This window comes from Pseudonaja textilis, chromosome 1 (genome assembly GCF_049901715.1).
Source record: "Pseudonaja textilis isolate UNSWEBS1 chromosome 1, rPseTex1.2, whole genome shotgun sequence".
NCBI lineage: Eukaryota > Metazoa > Chordata > Lepidosauria > Squamata > Elapidae > Pseudonaja > Pseudonaja textilis.
The window spans coordinates 77,444,156-77,462,874 of NC_141990.1; the positions used below are offsets into that span (position 1 = coordinate 77,444,156).

General features: G+C 38.8%; 3 protein-coding genes across 3 annotated transcripts; all 3 read left to right on the top strand.

The window, feature by feature from the left end:
• The first annotated feature begins 1,074 nt into the window (after positions 1-1,074).
• On the top strand, positions 1,075-2,028 carry LOC113439229 (proto-oncogene Mas-like). Its single transcript, XM_026704994.1, has one exon. The coding sequence runs from the start codon at positions 1,075-1,077 to the stop codon at positions 2,026-2,028; it is 954 nt and encodes a 317-aa protein (XP_026560779.1).
• A 6,782-nt stretch (positions 2,029-8,810) lies between these two features.
• LOC148127688 (mas-related G protein-coupled receptor member H-like) lies at positions 8,811-9,755 on the top strand. Its single transcript, XM_087939995.1, has one exon. The coding sequence runs from the start codon at positions 8,811-8,813 to the stop codon at positions 9,753-9,755; it is 945 nt and encodes a 314-aa protein (XP_087796121.1).
• Positions 9,756-17,870: 8,115 nt separating this feature from the next.
• LOC113439228 (proto-oncogene Mas-like) lies at positions 17,871-18,719 on the top strand. Its single transcript, XM_026704993.1, has one exon. It carries the CDS (start codon positions 17,871-17,873, stop codon positions 18,717-18,719), a length of 849 nt encoding a protein of 282 aa, XP_026560778.1.

The following is an 18,719-nucleotide window of genomic DNA, read 5'->3' on the forward strand; positions in this document are numbered from 1 at the left end:
TTGCAGTGCTGGAAGTTGAAAATCTCCTAGGCACAGAAACAAGACGGGTAACTTTACAGAAGAGATGGCAAAGGAAGTACATTCCCTCAGTACATTCCCTCTAGAATAGTCTCTCACCTTCAGAAACGCTTGCGCCAGGGAAATTTCCAGAAGAATTCTGCCTTTTTCTGGCTTCATAGTTTGAATCTGGAGGCCACTGTTTCTTCTTCCCTGACTTGGATCTTTGTTCCCAACAGGGCCTTGCAATTCTTTCCAGCTTAAAACAAGATTTATTGCAAGGTCCTATTGAATTATGGCTCTTTTTTTCTTGAGTAGGGGTTGCTGTGCCTAAATGTAAACATTCTCATATAGATGTTTGTTTTCTGAGTACTGCGGGTTTTTTCCACATAAATATTTGCCCTGGATAATGTGGTGTCCCAAAGGGCTTTGCACTTTTGTGCAAAGTTCCCTTTAACCAAATATTAATTGCATCTCACATCTTGAAATGTTAGTTTGGAATAACAGAAATAAGCAATACTTTAAGTATTGAGGCAATACTTTAAAGATGTTCTCCTGTCTTTAAGGAGAAATTATTAGGTGGAAAATGGACCATATAGATCCAGTTATCATTAAATCTGTACATAATGGGCTGGTGACCAAATGCACAAAAATGTATGTTTGTAGCATTCTGCACATTGTTGGGAATAGGTTTTTGGCAAATAGGTGTGACAAAGGACAACACCAGTGTAGCATTTCCAGTGAAAGCATTGTGCTATTAACGGTGTTACAATGGAAAAGCCAAAGGACATTTCTAGAATACAGAATAACACCCTTGGTCCTATTAAAATATCAATATAAACATATATTCTGACTCCCAGAAAATAGACTTTATGTCAGCATACATTCCAGTTAGCATTTCTTGTCTTGCAATAAATCTGTGTGAAAGAAACACAATGATAATACTAGTATTATTGCCAGACAAGAAATACTTTTGAGTGTTTCTTACTTCTGTAAAATATGTAAGAGGCTTATTAATGAGAATTGTGTTTAATTTTGACAGATTGAGAAGAATTATGGAACAATGACTATGGCAAGATGACGGAAGCAATTACCTTATCTTCTCACGCTATTACAATGAAAACAAATGACACAGAGCTAAATAATTGGCTACAGATAAGGAACAAAGGGTTTTCCATGGAAATAGTGGCAGCCTTATCCATTCCAATCTGTTTCTGGGGATTGATTGGGAACACAACTGTCTTTTGGCTGCTCTGCAGCAAGGTGAAGAAGACAACATTCGTAGTTTATGTTCTCAATTTGATAATAGCCGATTTTATTGTGACTATTTACTTCCTTATAGTGTTTAGTGTATTTCTGACATCACTTTATGTCAGTTATTATTTTTCACGGGCAATGGAGAATATTTATTCATTGTCAAGCAATGCCAGCATTTTTTTATTAACAGTTGCATGCTTTGAAAGGTATTTCATGGTCTCCTTCCCTCTCTATTATCAACAGCACCGTCCAAAGGAATTCACACTGAATATATGCTGCATAATATGGTTCTGGTCTTCTCTAGTGGCCCTGACATTATATGTTTCCTGCTACCCAAAATTGCTTTCATCCCACTCTGAAAGCAATTCTTTCTGTCACAGTGCATCCATGATTGAATCTATTGTTCACCTTATGTTTTTGTTCCCCATCATGTTCTTTTCTGCTTTGTCCCTTTTTATCAGAATGCGGAAAAGACCAAAGCAAAGGACCAAATCAAGACTTGATATCACCCTCATCATCATGGCTATCCTTTTTCTTGTTTGTATTTTTACATTTCAAGCTCGTTATTTTATGAGCAAGTGGGTTAAGGCACTTCGTAACCCAGCTTTATTTCAACTGTCTCTGCTGTTTGACGCTATCAAAAGTAGTGTCAGCCCTTTGGTCTATTTCTTTGTTGGAAATTGGCAAAAACAGGAGGCCACAGCACCTATGCATAAGTTGCTTGAGAGAGCTTTGAACGAAAAAGAAAGCACAGACAATCTAGACGCCAGTTAGCTACAGCTGGTCACAAAAGAATTTGGGCATTAAAAATGAAAAAATATAAAGACATATCTGATGAAACCTTTTCTTTCGCTAAAAATGCCTGTTACAGATATATTTACCAGTTACTACTTCTAACTTATCTTACTACCTAAGGGCTTTAGGGGAATCAAACTCATGTTTTTTAAAAAATGGAACTTTAAGATTTTATATTTGTAAGGGCCACTCTGCCAGGGGGAAAAAGCCTACAAAAAGCAAGATCAAAAAGTATGATCACAGAAAAATGAAAACTACATATGTACAAACCCTACAAAATGGACCATTCATATTGTTTTACTAAAAATAAAACCAGCACTATGTACCTGAACCATTTCATCATATGTGGCCTTTGTAGCTGAATTAATTTCTCCTATGAATAGGAAATAGTTATACAAAGAGATCTGTGTTTTCTATATTTATAGTACAAGAAAAAGAATGACAAAGAGAATACATAAAAGATGCTACCTCTATTGGGTTTTTCTGAAAACACAGAAACACTAAGAATGCTGCTGTGCACGGTAATGCCAGGGAATAAGATTCGATAGGATAGGACAGAATAGAACAGAATCCTTATTCAATAAATTTAATTTCTTCATTAATTCAGTTAAGAATTATTTATTGAGTACACTAAAGCACACTTGAATCTGAAACACTCTTAAATACTTTGTTCTGCCTATTACACTATTAATAAAGCATTAATTAATACACAATCTGATAAAAAGTTATTGCTCCTCAAGAGTAAATTCTATATACTACTGTACTGGATTATGTCTTATGAATACAGAATTCCTTAGACAATTTCACAACACGAGGACCACCTCATCAAAAACCCTTGCATCTTACCTTAGATGGATGGACCTGCAGTTATCTTAGATAACATTTAAGGCTCAATTAAATGTTAGAATGAATAGCGGGGGGAAATTATGGTACAACTGTGCATGGATTAGGGAAACTGAAGTTTTAAAAAATAAAACAATAATCTTTATACGGGATCATTATAAACTAAATAGAGGTTTGTCAAAGTGATCCCATAGAACAGGGATCCCCAACTCCCGGTCCATGGACAGCACAGGTCTGTGGCATGCTGGCAACTGGGCCATGCAAACAAGTGAAGCCCCATCTGTGGTATGCAGGTAGCATGCAAAACCATGCCCCTTCTGGTCTTCAGAAAAATCCTTCTCCATGGAACCAGTCCCTGCTGCCCAAAACGTTTGGGGGCCGCTGCCGTAGAATCTCCTTTCTATGTAATACATGACCTAAATTTTTGATTCTAAAATGTTGTAAATTGAGCTACTGTCCCCCTTCCCAAGCAATAAAGACAGGAAATGACTAGATCTGCTAAATCTGCTTTTATTGTAAACATAATTTTATATTAGCAGAATCTTGCCAGGTACAAAATTATCCCCGCCACTTTTAACCACCTGATCAACTAGGGAGGGTCTTTCCTGATTCTTCCTCTGAGCATTAAGCCATTGGGGACTCACCCTCTCTTGTTGGATCATTTCCTATGCAGCATCTTTTTACCTCATCTTTAAGGAGATCCACATTATACCATTACAACTATCAATGTCAGATGCAAACACCCAGGTCTGTGCATGAAGAATTTAATTAGCTGACTTATTACTTAGGCCTTTATTACTTAGGCCAACTGATTGTTTACATCTGGGTAAGGCTAAATAAGGTTCAATGGCATTCAAGGTAGAGTTGGCCTTCACCCATTAGTGTCCGTGCAAGGACTCTAGACCAGAGATCCCCAAGCCCCAAGCCATGGCCCTTTATCAGTTCTTGAGAAATTAGCAACCGGGCCATGGAAGTGGCAGGCGAGTGAGCGCATCCCCACATGTGAAAGTAGTGGGTGAGCATTTGCATATGCTCCCTTTAGGGGTGTGTATGTCCCCCATTTGTGGAAATGAGGTTGCATGCACACATGTGCTCTTTCCCACTGCTCACACAGAGCCATCACATGCCATGGTGGCGCAGTGGTTAGAATGCAGTACTGCAGGCTGCTACTGCTGCCTGCCAACTGCCTGGAATTTGGCAGTTCGAATCTCAGCAGGCTCAACCTTCCATCCTTCCGAGGTGCATAAAATGAGGACCCAGATTGTTGGAGGCAATATGCTGACTCTGTAAACTGCTTATAGAGAGGGCTGTAAAAGCACTGTGAAGTAGTATATAAGTGTAAGTGGTATTGCTATCACACATACACCCCTGATGGTTCTCAAACCAGAAATGTTGGGGAACTCTGCTCTAGACCAGGGCTATCAAACTCATGGCTCATGGGCTGGCTGCATCACATGCTGGCCACGCCCATGCCCAGTTTAGCGAAGGGGAAAAATGTCCCGATATGTCACGTGATTTTCACACCTCTGCTCTAGACTATAATTCTCTGCTTGATTCTTACCCAGCGTCTGCCAATCTCTCTCCAGCCATCAATGCTTTTCAACCGGATAAGGGGCAAATAAGAACTGCGGTTGTAATTTCAATTGTCCAGGAAGTATACTGGGACAGAAGAGACCTTAACTTTTTGGTTTTGAATTCAGTTTGAGATGGCTATTAAAGTAGAGGCAGAGAATTTGTATTCTGCTCTGTAATCTGAGGGGGGAAATGTTGGGAATAATAAGACTATTATTATTTTAACTGCAATCATAGTTGTCAATTTGAAATGTCATCATTCTTACCAACAAGAAAGATGCTAAGATGATCAGCCATGACTGATACCTGGATAGTCAGCTATCCCTATGCTCTGGGACTCTTTTGATAGAGATCTGATCTATCTTCACCTCCTGAATTTCAAGTAACCAATTAAGACTTGGTTTTTTCCATCTAGCCCATGAGGAAGGTATGGTATGAAATGTTGGGATGCATCAACAAAAACATGACTTTATATGTTTTCCTGTGTCCTTTACAGCATGGTTGAGTTAATGGTTAACTCTCTAAGTGGCTAGCAAGATAGATAGATAGATAGATAGATAGATAGATAGATAGATAGATAGATAGATAGATAGATAGATAGATAGATAGATAGATAGATAGATAATAGATAGATAGAAATGTGTGTGTGTGTGTGTGTGTGTGTGTGTGTTTGATTGCTAGTCACTTAGAGAGTTCACCACTTCCAGAACTCATGGCATAGAAATACAAAAAACAAGAAAGGAAAAGAAAAATAGAGTATACATTACTGTATATGGAATGCAAAGTGTTGCAAATCTCTGCAAATCTGCAAATATTTAAAGCTCTGGTCATCAACCATAATAATTTGATTTGATACTTAAAAGCTGTGTGAAAAAATAGCACTGTCCTAAACAAGGTAAAGTTCTTATAGAAGAAAGACTCAATTTGGTCTAGCAACTAAGGCAACAGGCTAGAAAGTGGGAGACCATTAATTCCAATCCTGGGCCATGAAAGTTAGCTGGGTGTCCTTGGGCCAGTCACTCTCTCTGTTCAACCCACTCCAGGGTTGTTGTTATGGGGAAAATAGGAAGAAAGTGTGTTGGATATATTCAGGAGGAAAGTGGATATGTTCACTGTTTTATTTGTAAACAACCAAACAAGAATTAGTGCTTTGTGTCATTCTCTAGAACACAGCCAAAAATGGAAGTTTTGTCTTTGACCGCTATTCTGATCAGGCTGACCTAAAGATATTTCAGTTGATAAAATCAAAATGTATTCTACAGACTTTTTAAAAAGGATATATATTTCCTCTCTTTTCTCCACAACAATTCATCTACAAGACTCTGAAACTAAAGCTAGATTAAAATAGGTATCAAGTGATTCTATTGTGAATCTTACCATGCTATGAACAACAACTGCTGATGTCACAAGATTCTAGTATTCTATTTGTTATGCAAGGAACACATCATAATTGTGGGGCTAGCTCTATCTTGGCAGAATTATATTACAGTAATGTGAAAAACAGAAGTTTGATCAATGAAGACTAAAAGGAGAACTGGAATCTGGTGTTAGTATTGATTCGTTTGTTTAACAGATACTTATGTTAATCTTTTAAAAACCATTTCTTCCCACATCATTAAGTGCCTGATTTATAGGAATTGGCTAAAAATACACTGTGGTATATGATTTGTATCTCCTGAGAACATCCAATAAGTGGATAGATTCTTCTTTGAGGTACCAAAAATGAGTATATTACACCTGAGTTACAGAAAACAAAAATAAAGCCCAGGGACTTTAATGGCACTGTTCTGGAAAGAGATGTAATCATCGTGTCAAAGATTTAGACCCAAGCACTATGGATTAGCCACAACTTTCTCTTTTAAGTGTTAACTGAGATTGATGTTCCAATGAGAAAACGACAGATGATTTGAACCAGAGGTTTGGCCGGTTTCTTATGGCTTTGGAATATAGTGGTGTTTGAAGATCAGTCAAGTGCCATTCATAATGGCAACAGGATGATGTTCCTTATGCTTGACAACTCAGTGGAAGAAAGCATGCCACCCTCTTAATTTCAAGCCTTCCTATCTCCAACCCATTCATCTGTGACCTATAAATTGTGATCAATCCTATTTCCCCTTGCTACCTTTCATCTGATACTCTGCCAGTCTTACAAGTCAATCTACTTCTCCAATCGTTACTTAATCTACCACTTTAATTCTGGGAAATGTTCTTACCTATTGATACAATTAACACTTAAAAGATTTTTTTTTATCCAGAAGTAATTGATGGTATATTGGCTGTAATATAGTTACATAATATAGTAAATGTATTGCTTATCCATTCTTGGAAGCAAGTTTTAGGAGGCAGAAAAAGTGCTTTTACTTTTTATATAAAGATACTTAACTCTCTCTTTTCCTTGGCTGGCAATTACAGAAACTGGCAGAGAGCCGCTTGTAACTAATTAAATGCCATTTAGCAATATGCATTTGCTGTTCCTGCCCAAGTGCGTTGAAAAAAAATAATAAGCGCTGAAAATTAAGATAATGCATCCTTAGTTAGAAGAGAGTTTATTACGAACCAGGCTGCAATCCCCAGGCAATAATTTGGAATTTGGTGAAATGAGACCTGTCCATTGTACATTAGACTTCTTGCCCATCATCCAAAATAAAGCAAAGGAAAAGAGGCATTTCTTTTCCCATACCATTGATTGAAGAGTTGACTTCAAAAATAATGTGATGAAAACACATTTGGAAGAGAATATTTGTAGATCAGGGTTGAAATGAGGGGTCCTTGGTGCTCTCTGAGCTTGGCTGTGTTCTTCCAGATGTTTTATTACCAAACTGGGTAGCATCGTCTGTGCCATGTTTGTTGAGGTAATTCCCCGTTAGGAGAATGAGTGCATACAGGGAGACGTATTTGAAAGAAGTGTTTGAATAATACACACATAGCACACAGATACACTATACAGTAAATGTAGGTTTTTACTTCCAGAAAGGTTTAAGCAAAGTTCAAAATAAGCAGTCCAAAGTCATTCACAGGTAAGATCAATCAGTTTTCAATCCAGGGATAGTCCAATAACAAAGTCCAGTATCAAAAACAGTTCAGTAACAGACTTACATAAAATCCAGGAATATCAGTCAATTAGGAAGAATGGCAAAACTCTCCAACAGAAGGAAAACAGAGATTCACTGAGACACAATCCTCTTCTGAGACTAAGACCAAAACAACCCAGGTTTCTGGCTCCATCTACACCCAACTACAGTTTTGCATTTTCTTAAAGATAGTTTTAAAATGTTTATCCTGGTTTATATATTTTCAACCCAAATAGCTGTTAGGTGACTTACATTCCTAACAACGTTGGCAAGAAAACAACCAAGCTCAGAGAGCAGCAAGGACCCCACAGATGGTCCTTGTTTAACGATCACTTGTTCAAGTAAGCATTCAAAATTAGGATGGCACTGAACGAAAGATAGTTATGACGTTCTCAGAATTCTGGCCATCACAGCATCCCACAGATATGTGATAGCTATTTGCAATCTTCCCAGCTGGCTTCCCACAAGCAAAGTCAACTGGGAAGCCAACAAGAGATTGGAAGTCACAGTCACAAAGTCTTTACTTAATGATGCCAACTGAGATTGCTGGAATTGCTGACACTTAAGTCGAATGAGCATGTGTTGTTGTGCTTTAGATGTGTGTCACTTAGTGCTGGCAATGTCAGTCCACATTACCATTGTTTAACTGAGAATTACCTGTGCAACTTATGAGACAGTACAATTATCTCTCAATACTGTCTTTAAAAATATAGTCAGTTAAGGTCATATTCTGTGTGTGTACTATATCAGGATACAGCATTTCATTAGTGGGATATAGGTAACATCATACTAGACATCTGCAAGATAGTTTCTACTTTGGACAAACCTGGGAGTAAAATTGGGCTTTGATGGCATCTATGCTACACTGGCTGAAATTACGCTGTTAGCATGTGGCATATTAATCTTACAACCAGGGCTGATAATCTAACCTGTCTTTCTTTTGCTGAAAACTGAAGTGAAGTCAGAATTAACTCAAGTTATTACAAAATGTAGAGATCAATATTTAGGGATTCTCCTGAGGAGTATCATGGTATGTGGAATATTTGTGCCTTGGAATGGAAGTAAATGGTAAAGCACATAAGGCATCCAACCATCCCTGTCTTCTCAAAGGACTAACAAATCCTTGGTATTAGGCAGATAGTCTAGGTTGGTTCTTCCCAGTCAAAGCATTTTTATCTTACAGGTGGTTTTGTTCAAAGTTTCCTACCTATCTTAATAATTGTGTTTGATTTGACAGGCTGAAAAAGAAAAAGTATGCAACATTTTATTAGCAACATGGAGGCAGAGGAAAGTTCTTCGTTTTCTCGCTTTCATCATACCAAGGAATACAATGTAGAAGAAAAAGTACTAATCATCTCTCTTCCGATCTGCATTTTGGGATTCATAGGAAATTCAGTTATTTTATGGATCCTCTGCTGCAGGCTCAAGATTAAATTAAACTTGTATTTTGTGTGTGTGGGAGTTGCTAATAACGTTATAAACTTCAGCATCATTGCTGAGTATGTTATGTTTTTTAAACCGTGGACCTTCAGTTTAATGTCTCACCGGGTACTGCATGTTTTGCATTTAAGCAGTCATCAAGTTGGCCTTTATATCTTTACAGCTATTGCTGCTGAGCGATGGTGCATTCACTTTTTCCCTGTTTGGTATAGACAGTTTCGGCCCAAGAATTTCTCAGCCATTGTGTCCTTTTCTTTGTGGGGGTTCACTGCTCTGTTATCAATTGTGGTCCACTATTTTTGCTCTCCAACGATGGAAGTAAGCACCAAGGACATTGAGAGGTGTACAACTTCAACCATAGCACTAATCATCACTCAATTATTTTTTATTCCAAGTACGATATTTTTTTCTTTAGGCATATGGATTAGAATTCATATGAAACAAGAGGAAGCTCCTCCACTAAGACTAGATGTCATCGTTGTAGCCACAGTTCTTCTCTTTCTGATGTTGAATGTACCATTTAACTTGGCTACGATCTTGATGTACTGGGTCAACAGCATTGATGGATATATTCTGACTAGCCTTCACACGCTATTGGAGTCTTTCAGCAGTTCTATCAGTCCTTTTATATATCTCATTGTTGGATATTGGAAGAAGCCGAAAATGAAGACACCCTTTGTGTTTCTTGAAATAGCTTTGTCAGACAAAACAGCCATGCTTATAAAAACACAAGCAGAGACTTTAAAATCCACAGCTAGAAGAAGCATAGAAGAAAACTGATGTGCATTCTCTGCTACGAAATAAATTTCTTTACAAATGTTGTATGCACTGTTACTGACTTCTAGTACATGCCTGGGTACTCTGTGCTATGCCACCTCATAACATACCAAGCCCTTGTTCCTAGCACTGGGCAGAGATGAGAAGAGCTGGTAGAAATTCAGAGCACTCCAACCAAAAGCTCATGCAGGAGACAAACCTTCATGTAGACATGTGTCTTATCTTGCAAAAAAGAATGTTGTTTATCAGAAGGGCGGACCAGCTTGGGATTGTTTTAAAAAGAACTGCAAGAAGCAAAAGCAGAGACCTCAAATTGCCCCTCAACGAGAGCAGGACAATAAATGGAGTAGGTGAACAAATCACACTGGCATGGTATTTCTGATATGAAAATTACATTATGCATGCAAGACATATACGTATATAAAATACTATGTGCAAATTTCATGCAAATTTGTATAATTCTTGGTGAATTATAGGGGGCAATGCTTATGCAGTTCTCAATTGAGCCACCACAGAATAAACCAGTGACCCCTTAGAACAGGGGTGTCGAACTGGCGGCCCAAGGGCTGAATGTGTCATGCACAAGCCACATCCATGGCAGGTCCACAAAGGCAAAAAACATTGCTATATTCCATGATATGTCACGTGATGCGATTGAGTTTGACACTCGGACCTTAGAGTGATCATTCAACAAAAATTCTAAAGAAGAGAAAGAAGTATAGGCAACACAATCAGACCATTAAGAAAGGCAAGCAGCCCCTCTCCAGGGCCAAAATTCAGGGGGTCCTCGACTTACAACAGTTCACTTAGTGACTATTCAGTTATGTCCAGTGGTGGGATTCAAATATTTTTCAATATCAGTTCTCTGGGCATGGCTTGGTGGATGTGGTTTGGCTTGGTGGGCGTGACGGGAAGGATACTGTAAAATCTCCATTGCCTCCCCACTCCTGGGGGAACGTTACTGCAAAATCCCCATTCCCTCCCCACCCCACTAATCTGCTTTCCAGCTTCGTTCTCCTGTGCAGGGCAACAAAAGAAGACCCAGCCGATCAGCTGGAACTTGGGAGGCAGAGAATAGATGGGGCGGGGCCAACTAGAGGTGGTATTTGCCGGTTCTCCAAACTACTCAAAATTTCCGCTATTGGTTATCCAGAACTGGTCAGAACCTGCTGAATACTACATCTGGTTATGTCTGAAAGAATGACTCATGACCATTGCAGCATCCCCATAGTTGTGTGATCAAACTGTGGATGCTGGCCGATTGGTTCCTGTTTGCAAAGGTTGCAGTGTCCAAGGGTCACGTGACCACCTTTTGTGATCTTTTGACAAGCAAGGTCAATGGGAAAGCCAGTAACAGCCTTGTTACTAACTTAATATCTGCAGTGATTCATTTAATAACAGTGGCAAGAAAGATGGTAAAATGGGGCAAAATTAACTATTGTCTCACTTAGCAGCAACAATTTGGGGCTCAATTGTCATAAGTTGAGGACTACCTTTATTAGAAGGTCATAAAAGTGAGGACTTAGAGATGCTTTTTGTAAAAAAAGAAATCTAGATAAGGGGACGCGATGGTTCAGTGGCTAAGACACTGAGCTTGTCAATCAGAAAGGTTGGCGGTTCAAATCCCTAGCACTGCATAATGGAGTGAGCTCCCGTTACTTGTCCCAGCTTCTGCCAAACTAGCAGTTCAAAAGCATGTAAAAATTCAAGTAGAAAAATATGAACCACTTTGGAGGGAAGGCAACAGTGTTCCATGCGCCTTTGGCGTTTTGTCATGCTGGCCACATGACCACAGAGATGTCTTCAGGCAGTGCTGGCTCTTCGGCTTTGTAATGGAGATGAGCACCACCTCCTAGAGTCAGAAATGACTAGCATGTATGTGCAAGGGGAACCTTTAGCTAAGTATTCTGCGGTAAAAGTACAATTGAAAGCAGCATCCTCGGTCGCTGGGATTCCCAATAATTTGGGGCTAGTGGCAATAGCCATCATCTGGAATCTTTCTTTGTGGTAGGTTCACTTGGGAAAAGGGGACTTGCCCATTCAAAAGTGACTATCATGGTAAACATGTTTCCTTGAAAAAATACAGATCCAAAACATAACACATTTATTAGAAAACTGATGATTGGCTTCCGGAGCAGCACGACAGAACTCCATTGTGCTTTTTCCAAAACCAGCAAGCATGGCCAAATTAGGAGCCAATGAAGGGAATGGCTGCTTAGCACCCCTCTCCAGATCAAGGAGAAGGTAAGGATCACCTACACTTGACCTCTTAGAGCTACTCCTTGAGAAGAAATCACAAAAAAGCATTTTCCAATGGGTTTGAGAGGTAAGGAAAGCTGACATTTTTATTTTCAAATGCTAAATATTATAAGGAGTCAAAAAAAGCATTCTTAGAAATAAAGATACTCGGGGCAATATTCAGAGGTGGTATTCAGCAGGTTCTGACCAGTTCTGGAGAACAGGGAGCGGAATTTTTGAGTAGTTTGGAGAACCAACAAATACCACTTCTGACTGGCCCTCTCCAAACTACTCAAAATTTCCGTCACTGGTTCTACAGAACTGGTCAGAACCTGCTGAATACACACCTCTGCCAGGAAGGCATTTATATAGAAAAGTTACTTTTCAAGGAGTTTCATCCAGGAGTGGACAAAGTTTCTGGGATTTGCGGCGCACATAGGTTGCTTGGTCAGTAATTCTGGGAGTTGAAGTCCACATATCTTAAAGTTGCTAAATTTGAGAAATACTATGCTAGAAGCCAGCACCAGCTTTCATTCTTTATGGGTTTTTTATATTAAAAGAATCCTTTTAAATTCAAGTGGGATAGAATGTGGTACCAGCCCAGTTTCTATCAGGCGGTACCATTTTGACATCTGTAGCTGCAGTATTTGATAATAAACTATAATCCATGTTACTTGGGAATTAAATAGGACACATGACTAGCAAAGAGTGAATTGGGAATTATGACATTTTCACCTTAATAAGAATTTATAAAGAACACATCAATTTAGGTATACAACTAATAATAACTTGAATACTTCATTTACATGGAAGGTTAATTTCATTAATGGTCATACTTCACTTACATGGAAGATTAATTGTTGTAATTAATACTGATACAAACTCAAGGTAAACCGCTCCAAACTCGATTGCAGGAAAGACGACTTCAGCAACAGAGTGAACAACATCTGGAATGCCCTACCAGACTCCATTGTTACAGACTCAACCCCTCACAGCTTCAACCTCAAACTGTCTACCGTGGACCTCACCCATTCTTAAGAGGTCCTTTAAGGGGGCGGGTATAAACACAGCAGCGTGCCTACCGTTCCTGTCTTACTGTCCCCATTTATCTGTATCTACTCCCTTTGTTGTTGTTTATATTCATACTTATACTTGTTATTTTGTACAAGTTTGACAAACAAACAAATAAATAATCCAGTGGAGATTCCTAATAATAGGCAGGGGCAGATTATTTTCTAGTTTCTCCTTGCCTTGACAGTTTCTCCTGGGCCTCCTTCTTAGCCTTCTAGAGAGCTACAAGAGAGGTTTACCTTATAGTTGTGCCAGGGGCAAATGTGGGAGAGAGAATTAAGAGTTACGACCAGTTAAACAGAGATCTAAGATGCTGTGTGTCCTATGAGGAATACATATTTGATGTTAGTATTGGAGGTTGCTTGGATGCTTCATGGATAATTTGTCTCTGATTTCCACAGAGGCAAAACACAAGAGCTACTAGAAAGGAGGGAAAATAAATAAACAAACAAAAATGGTCAAATATACTCAAAAGTATTTTGCTTCTCTGAAATCCTGCCTCTTGCTTCTTTTGGGCTTGTTCAAAAATATGTGACACAGTCATTAGAAGATGGTCTGTTCACAGTCCTTCAGATTCCCTCCATATGAAGAAGTCAATTCTATTCCAGAAGGCATGTATATTTGATTGGTACCAGTTCTATTTTTTCTGGTTGGATGACTAAACGGAGGGACCCATCTACTGTATAACTAATTGGTGGTTTAATTTGGTCTCTAAATTATGTATATTCAAAATGTATCAACTAGTCATAGATGAAAATAAGATTTTCATCCTTTTCATCTATTATTTCATTTCCCTTTCAGTGATCATATATTCAATCCAGAGGTGGTATTCAACAGGTTCTGATCAGTTCTGAAGAACCAGTTGCAGAAATTTTGAGTAGTTCAGGGAACCGGCAAATGCCACCTCTGATTGGCCCTACCCCCATCTATTCTCTGCCTCTGGAGTCCCTGCTGATTGGCTGGGTCTTCTTTTGTTGCCCTGCACAGGAGAACGGAGCTGGAAAGCAGGTTAGCGGAGTAGGGAGGGAATGGGATTTTGCAGTAACCTTCCCCTGCCATGCCACACCCACCTTCCCCTGCCATGCCCACAGAACTGGTAGTAAAAAATGTTGACACCCACCACTGGCGATGTTGCATTTTTCAGTATTATTGAATAACAAATGGCAAAATTAAAAAAATAACAAGCAAATGGGAAAACTGCTAGCTATCTAGTGAACATGCCTCATTGCACAATACCGGGGATCTCAGCAGTACAAAGCACTCTGGCTGTGTCTGTCATACATGATGTATAAATAATGTGTTTAGCCTATGAGAACCTAATCAATTATGCTTTGTCAACAAATCACAGTAAACCACAAAGAGCTACTGAAAAACACTTTTGAGAGGCCGAAGAGAACGAGGAAGACTCATATTTGCTTACAGTATGTTTATTTTTCTCAGATTTGAGGTGGGATACTTGTCCTAATCAGAAGGGAACAAATAGAGGAGCTTACTTGCAATCTATGATGATACTATTAGCAATTCAAATAGAATAAATAAATAGATTCAAATAGAATAAAAATCATTGGGTAGCCATATGGATGCTGGCATTGCAATTAACTACTGTGCTTTGGAATGTGAAGAAAACCTGCCTTGGATCAAAATGGGAAAAATCGATTCATCTGTGGGGCAGATAAACTGTAGTGAATATAAATCATATAAATAGCTATCATTTCTCATTGATTGGTGCAAATGTAGAAACGTAACACAGAAAGCTTCATGTATTAGGAGAAATTGCATATAAAAATGTAGATTAAAATAAATTCTGATTAGAAAAAAATGAAGTAATCTATACAATCCAACAATGCTAACAAAACAGATTAAAATGATGCTACTCCACATATTCCATACTGTAATTTAAAGGTTCTTTTGAAAATACTAGTTATTAATATATTTATGATTTCTTTCCAAGTTATCTTTGGCTCCTGAGCTGTGTATTGATAAGCCAGAGAAGATGCTCCTTAAAAATAACAAAAACTAAGTCATGGTGGCCCTGCCTGTTTTATATTATACATCATCTATTCCTGTTTCAAAATTAAGACAAACACTGTGCTCAAACCAAGACAAAATTCACAATGAAACAGATTCAGGATGATACTCTTTTGACCATACTGTGGTTAACAGTTGCTGTGAGGTCATAGGATTCTCATTCTGTTGTTTGGTCCATGTCATAGGCACCTGGTCACAGAATTAAATGTTTATGATGAACCAGAAACCTGATCAGACGGTTGAAAAAATATGGGATAACTAACCATGGTAGCATTTACTTTTCTATCTAATTTGATAAAAGTTTTATTAGCCACAAGTGTCTATTTAAGAGGCATTCTAGGAATTTGTGAACATAATCCTGTATTTTCTGTAATTTGATTGTAAGAATATTTAACCAGTGATCAGGCTGTTAAAAAGAGATCGCTGCACCAGTGGTGGGATTCAAAAAATTTTTACTACCGGTTCTCTGGTCATGGCGTAACTTGGCAGGTGTGGCAGGGGAAGGATACTGTAAAATCCTCATTCCTAACCTGCTTTTCAGCTCTGTTCTCCTGTTCAGGGCAACAAAAGAAGGCCCAGCCGATCAGTTGGGACTCAGGAGGCAGAGAATAGAAGGGGGTGGGCCAGTCAGAGGTGGTATTTGCCGATTCTCCAAACTACTCAAAATTTCCGCTACCAGTTCTCCAGAACTGGTCAGAACCCGCTGAATACCACCTCTGCACTGCACCAAAAATAGAATAGTCCTTATAACAGCCTGGAAGGAAGTTTGGAACTCAGGCAAATGAAAATCATCTTTTCTCTTTGGTGTTCTCTCCAGAAATAAGGTTAATGTGTTGGCCACTCGTGCCTTTCCTAACCCGTTTGCTATTCCTCAAGACTCAAGAGCAATTCTGTATTGACTTCAGAGAGGCAGAGTTAAAGAGTTTGATCTGTAGGTGATCTTTAAGTAGACACGGATAGGTTCCAATACAAGTTATTTTGCATAATCAGTATCTTAGTAGGTGATTATTGACAGATTATTGACAGTAGTATAAGAATGGAGATACTGTAGTCTTCTAATGTTGCCAAAGTACAAGTCCCAGCATCCTTTCCCTTTGCCAGTATTGTCAGTTAATAATACCTAAAGGATTACTGGTTACTTACCTTAGCAGTACTAAAAGAGGTATCTAGATGAACCATTTCAATCAGTATCAGGGCCACAGTCCAGTATAGAAATTCCTATGAACAATCTGATCTCTAGAACCTGCAGCATTTCTGTTGTTTCCTGGTTGCCCTGGTTCATGAGGGAATCATTGGGCATGAAAAGGAACACTTAACGTTTTAAGCATAAACCTAGATATATTTATAACCAGGGGTGGGATTCTACCAGTTCGCACCTATTCGGAGAACTGGTTGTTAGAAGAAATTACTGGCCTAATCCTGTAAGGAAGGCAGGAAGGAAACATTCTGGTGTTGCTTATAGAAACTGCCTCTTTGTTATTACATTCTTGACAGGACTAGACTTCCTGTCTCAGGAACTTCTCTGGAGGTTTTTTTTCCCCCTCCTTTGCTGGTACTTTGCTTGTGTGGAGTGACCATTCAAAGTTACAATGGCACTGAAAAAAGTGACTTATGACCATTTTTCAAACTTACGACTGTTGCAGCATCCCCAGTCATGAGGCCAGTGGTGGAGATGCGCACCTCGATGTGAGTGATATTGAGTTGGCCACACCCAGCCAATAACATGACCAAGCCATGTCCACCCAGTTACATGACCACCAAGCCACACCCACCACCTAAGCCACGCCCACAGAACTGGATGTTAAACATTTGTATCCCACCCGTTTATAATGCAACACTGGTTCCCATAGTATTTTTGTATATGTATAGTATATCGAAGTAGCCACTTCTGAAAAGGAATCCTTCTGCATGTTGCAATTTTGTTCTGGAAAAGCTATTTATTTAAGAAATGTAAGAAAGGGGTTTTATTTGTTGATTTAGATAAAATGTATTACAAAATAAGTAGATTTGGTCCCTTTGCTCCCAATTATAGTAAAAGTGATTTCTCTATTCGAACAATCACCTCATCACCAACAAAACTATTTGGAAGATTATGTAGAAATTTGTCTGGATAAATAAATAATCTCTTTAAATTCCCTTTCTTCCCTGTTCTTAGGTGAATGAACAAATCGTAATAATCACGTAACATGACTCAGATAGTCCTTGTTTAGCAATTGCTTCAGAGCACAGGTGTCAAAATCACGTCACGTGACTTTTGCGGGTTTTGCCATTCACAGAGCTGGGATGGGCATGGCCTAGGCATGATGCATCTGGCCTTCAGGCCACCAGTTTAACATCCCTGCTTCAGAGAGTGACCTTTTGTATATACAACAGCAATGAAAAACTTTGCTGCCAATCCTCACATTTATGACCTTTGCAGGTTGGCAAAGCAATGCTTAAGATCATAAGAACAGTTGTGTTTTCATTCAGCTCAGTGACAGAATTGCCAATCCCACTTGTGGGCATTTACCAAGGACTACCTGTTGTTTTGGGTCACATGTGAAAAAATTCTGGTTTGAGGAGTTTCTTTTTGCAATATAAAATCCCATAAGGTATCTGGATGAACAGAGCGTAATACTGTAATAACAAGAAATTGTGTTTGCTTTTGACAGGCTGAGAATAATTTCAAAACATGTGAATAATGTTGTGCCAGAACAGATTAGCAATATTCCATCTATGCTGACCCAGCGAATGAAAATGAGACTGAAGTAGCACAGAAAGCATTCCACACTGGCATAAGCGATGATCCTCGTTGCTATTCCGATCAGCATTTTGGGACTATCTGGAAACATACTGGTTATTCTTTTTCTTTCCTTTAACATTAGGAAGACCAGGTTTACCGTATATGTTCTAAACAGAACTATTGCTGACCTTGGTATTCTAATCTATCTATATACTTATTGTATGCTATTTTTACAACCAAGTATTGTCAGTCTATCTGTATCCTATGTAATGGAACTGATATATGCAATTGGATGCAATTCTAGCTTCTTTATGTTAACGGCTCTCTGCTTTGAAAGGTATTTATCTGTTTTTTACTTTACCTGGTATCAATGTCATAGGCCAGAACATCTTTCTTTCTTTCTCGTCAGCACATTGTGGACATTTTCTGGGCTGGTATCACTTTTGGAATACTTTGCTTGCTACCCAAGGTTCTACATATACTTGGATGAAAGTACGTTACAGTGCAGAATCACAAATCTATTCCAAATATTTCTCGAGTTCCTGATTTTTATTCCCATCATGGTCTTTTACACCTTGGCTATTTTTATCAGAATGCAGAAAAAAACCCAGCAAACTCCTCCAGCAACACTTGACATCTCTATTACTGCTACTGTTGTTCTTTTTCTTGTATTTGATGTATCGGTTAAAATTTTGAATACCATTGAATTTTGGTTCGATGCAGTACACGTACCAACCTTTTCAGTGGCGGTATTATTTGACGCCATAAGCAGCAGTGTCAGCCCGTATGTGTATTTTATTATTGGAGGTTGTCTGAAAAGACCCTTTGATCCTGTTTTAGTTTATCTTGAGAGAGCTTTGCAAGATGAAAGAACAATAGTGGAGGAAACACAAATGCAGCAAGGATAG

Excerpts from the sequence above, each read along its gene's own strand:
- LOC113439229 (XM_026704994.1), top strand. The coding sequence starts at position 1,075 with ATGACGGAAGCAATTACCTTATCTTCTCACGCTATTACAATGAAAACA.
- LOC148127688 (XM_087939995.1), top strand. The coding sequence starts at position 8,811 with ATGGAGGCAGAGGAAAGTTCTTCGTTTTCTCGCTTTCATCATACCAAG.
- LOC113439228 (XM_026704993.1), top strand. The coding sequence starts at position 17,871 with ATGATCCTCGTTGCTATTCCGATCAGCATTTTGGGACTATCTGGAAAC.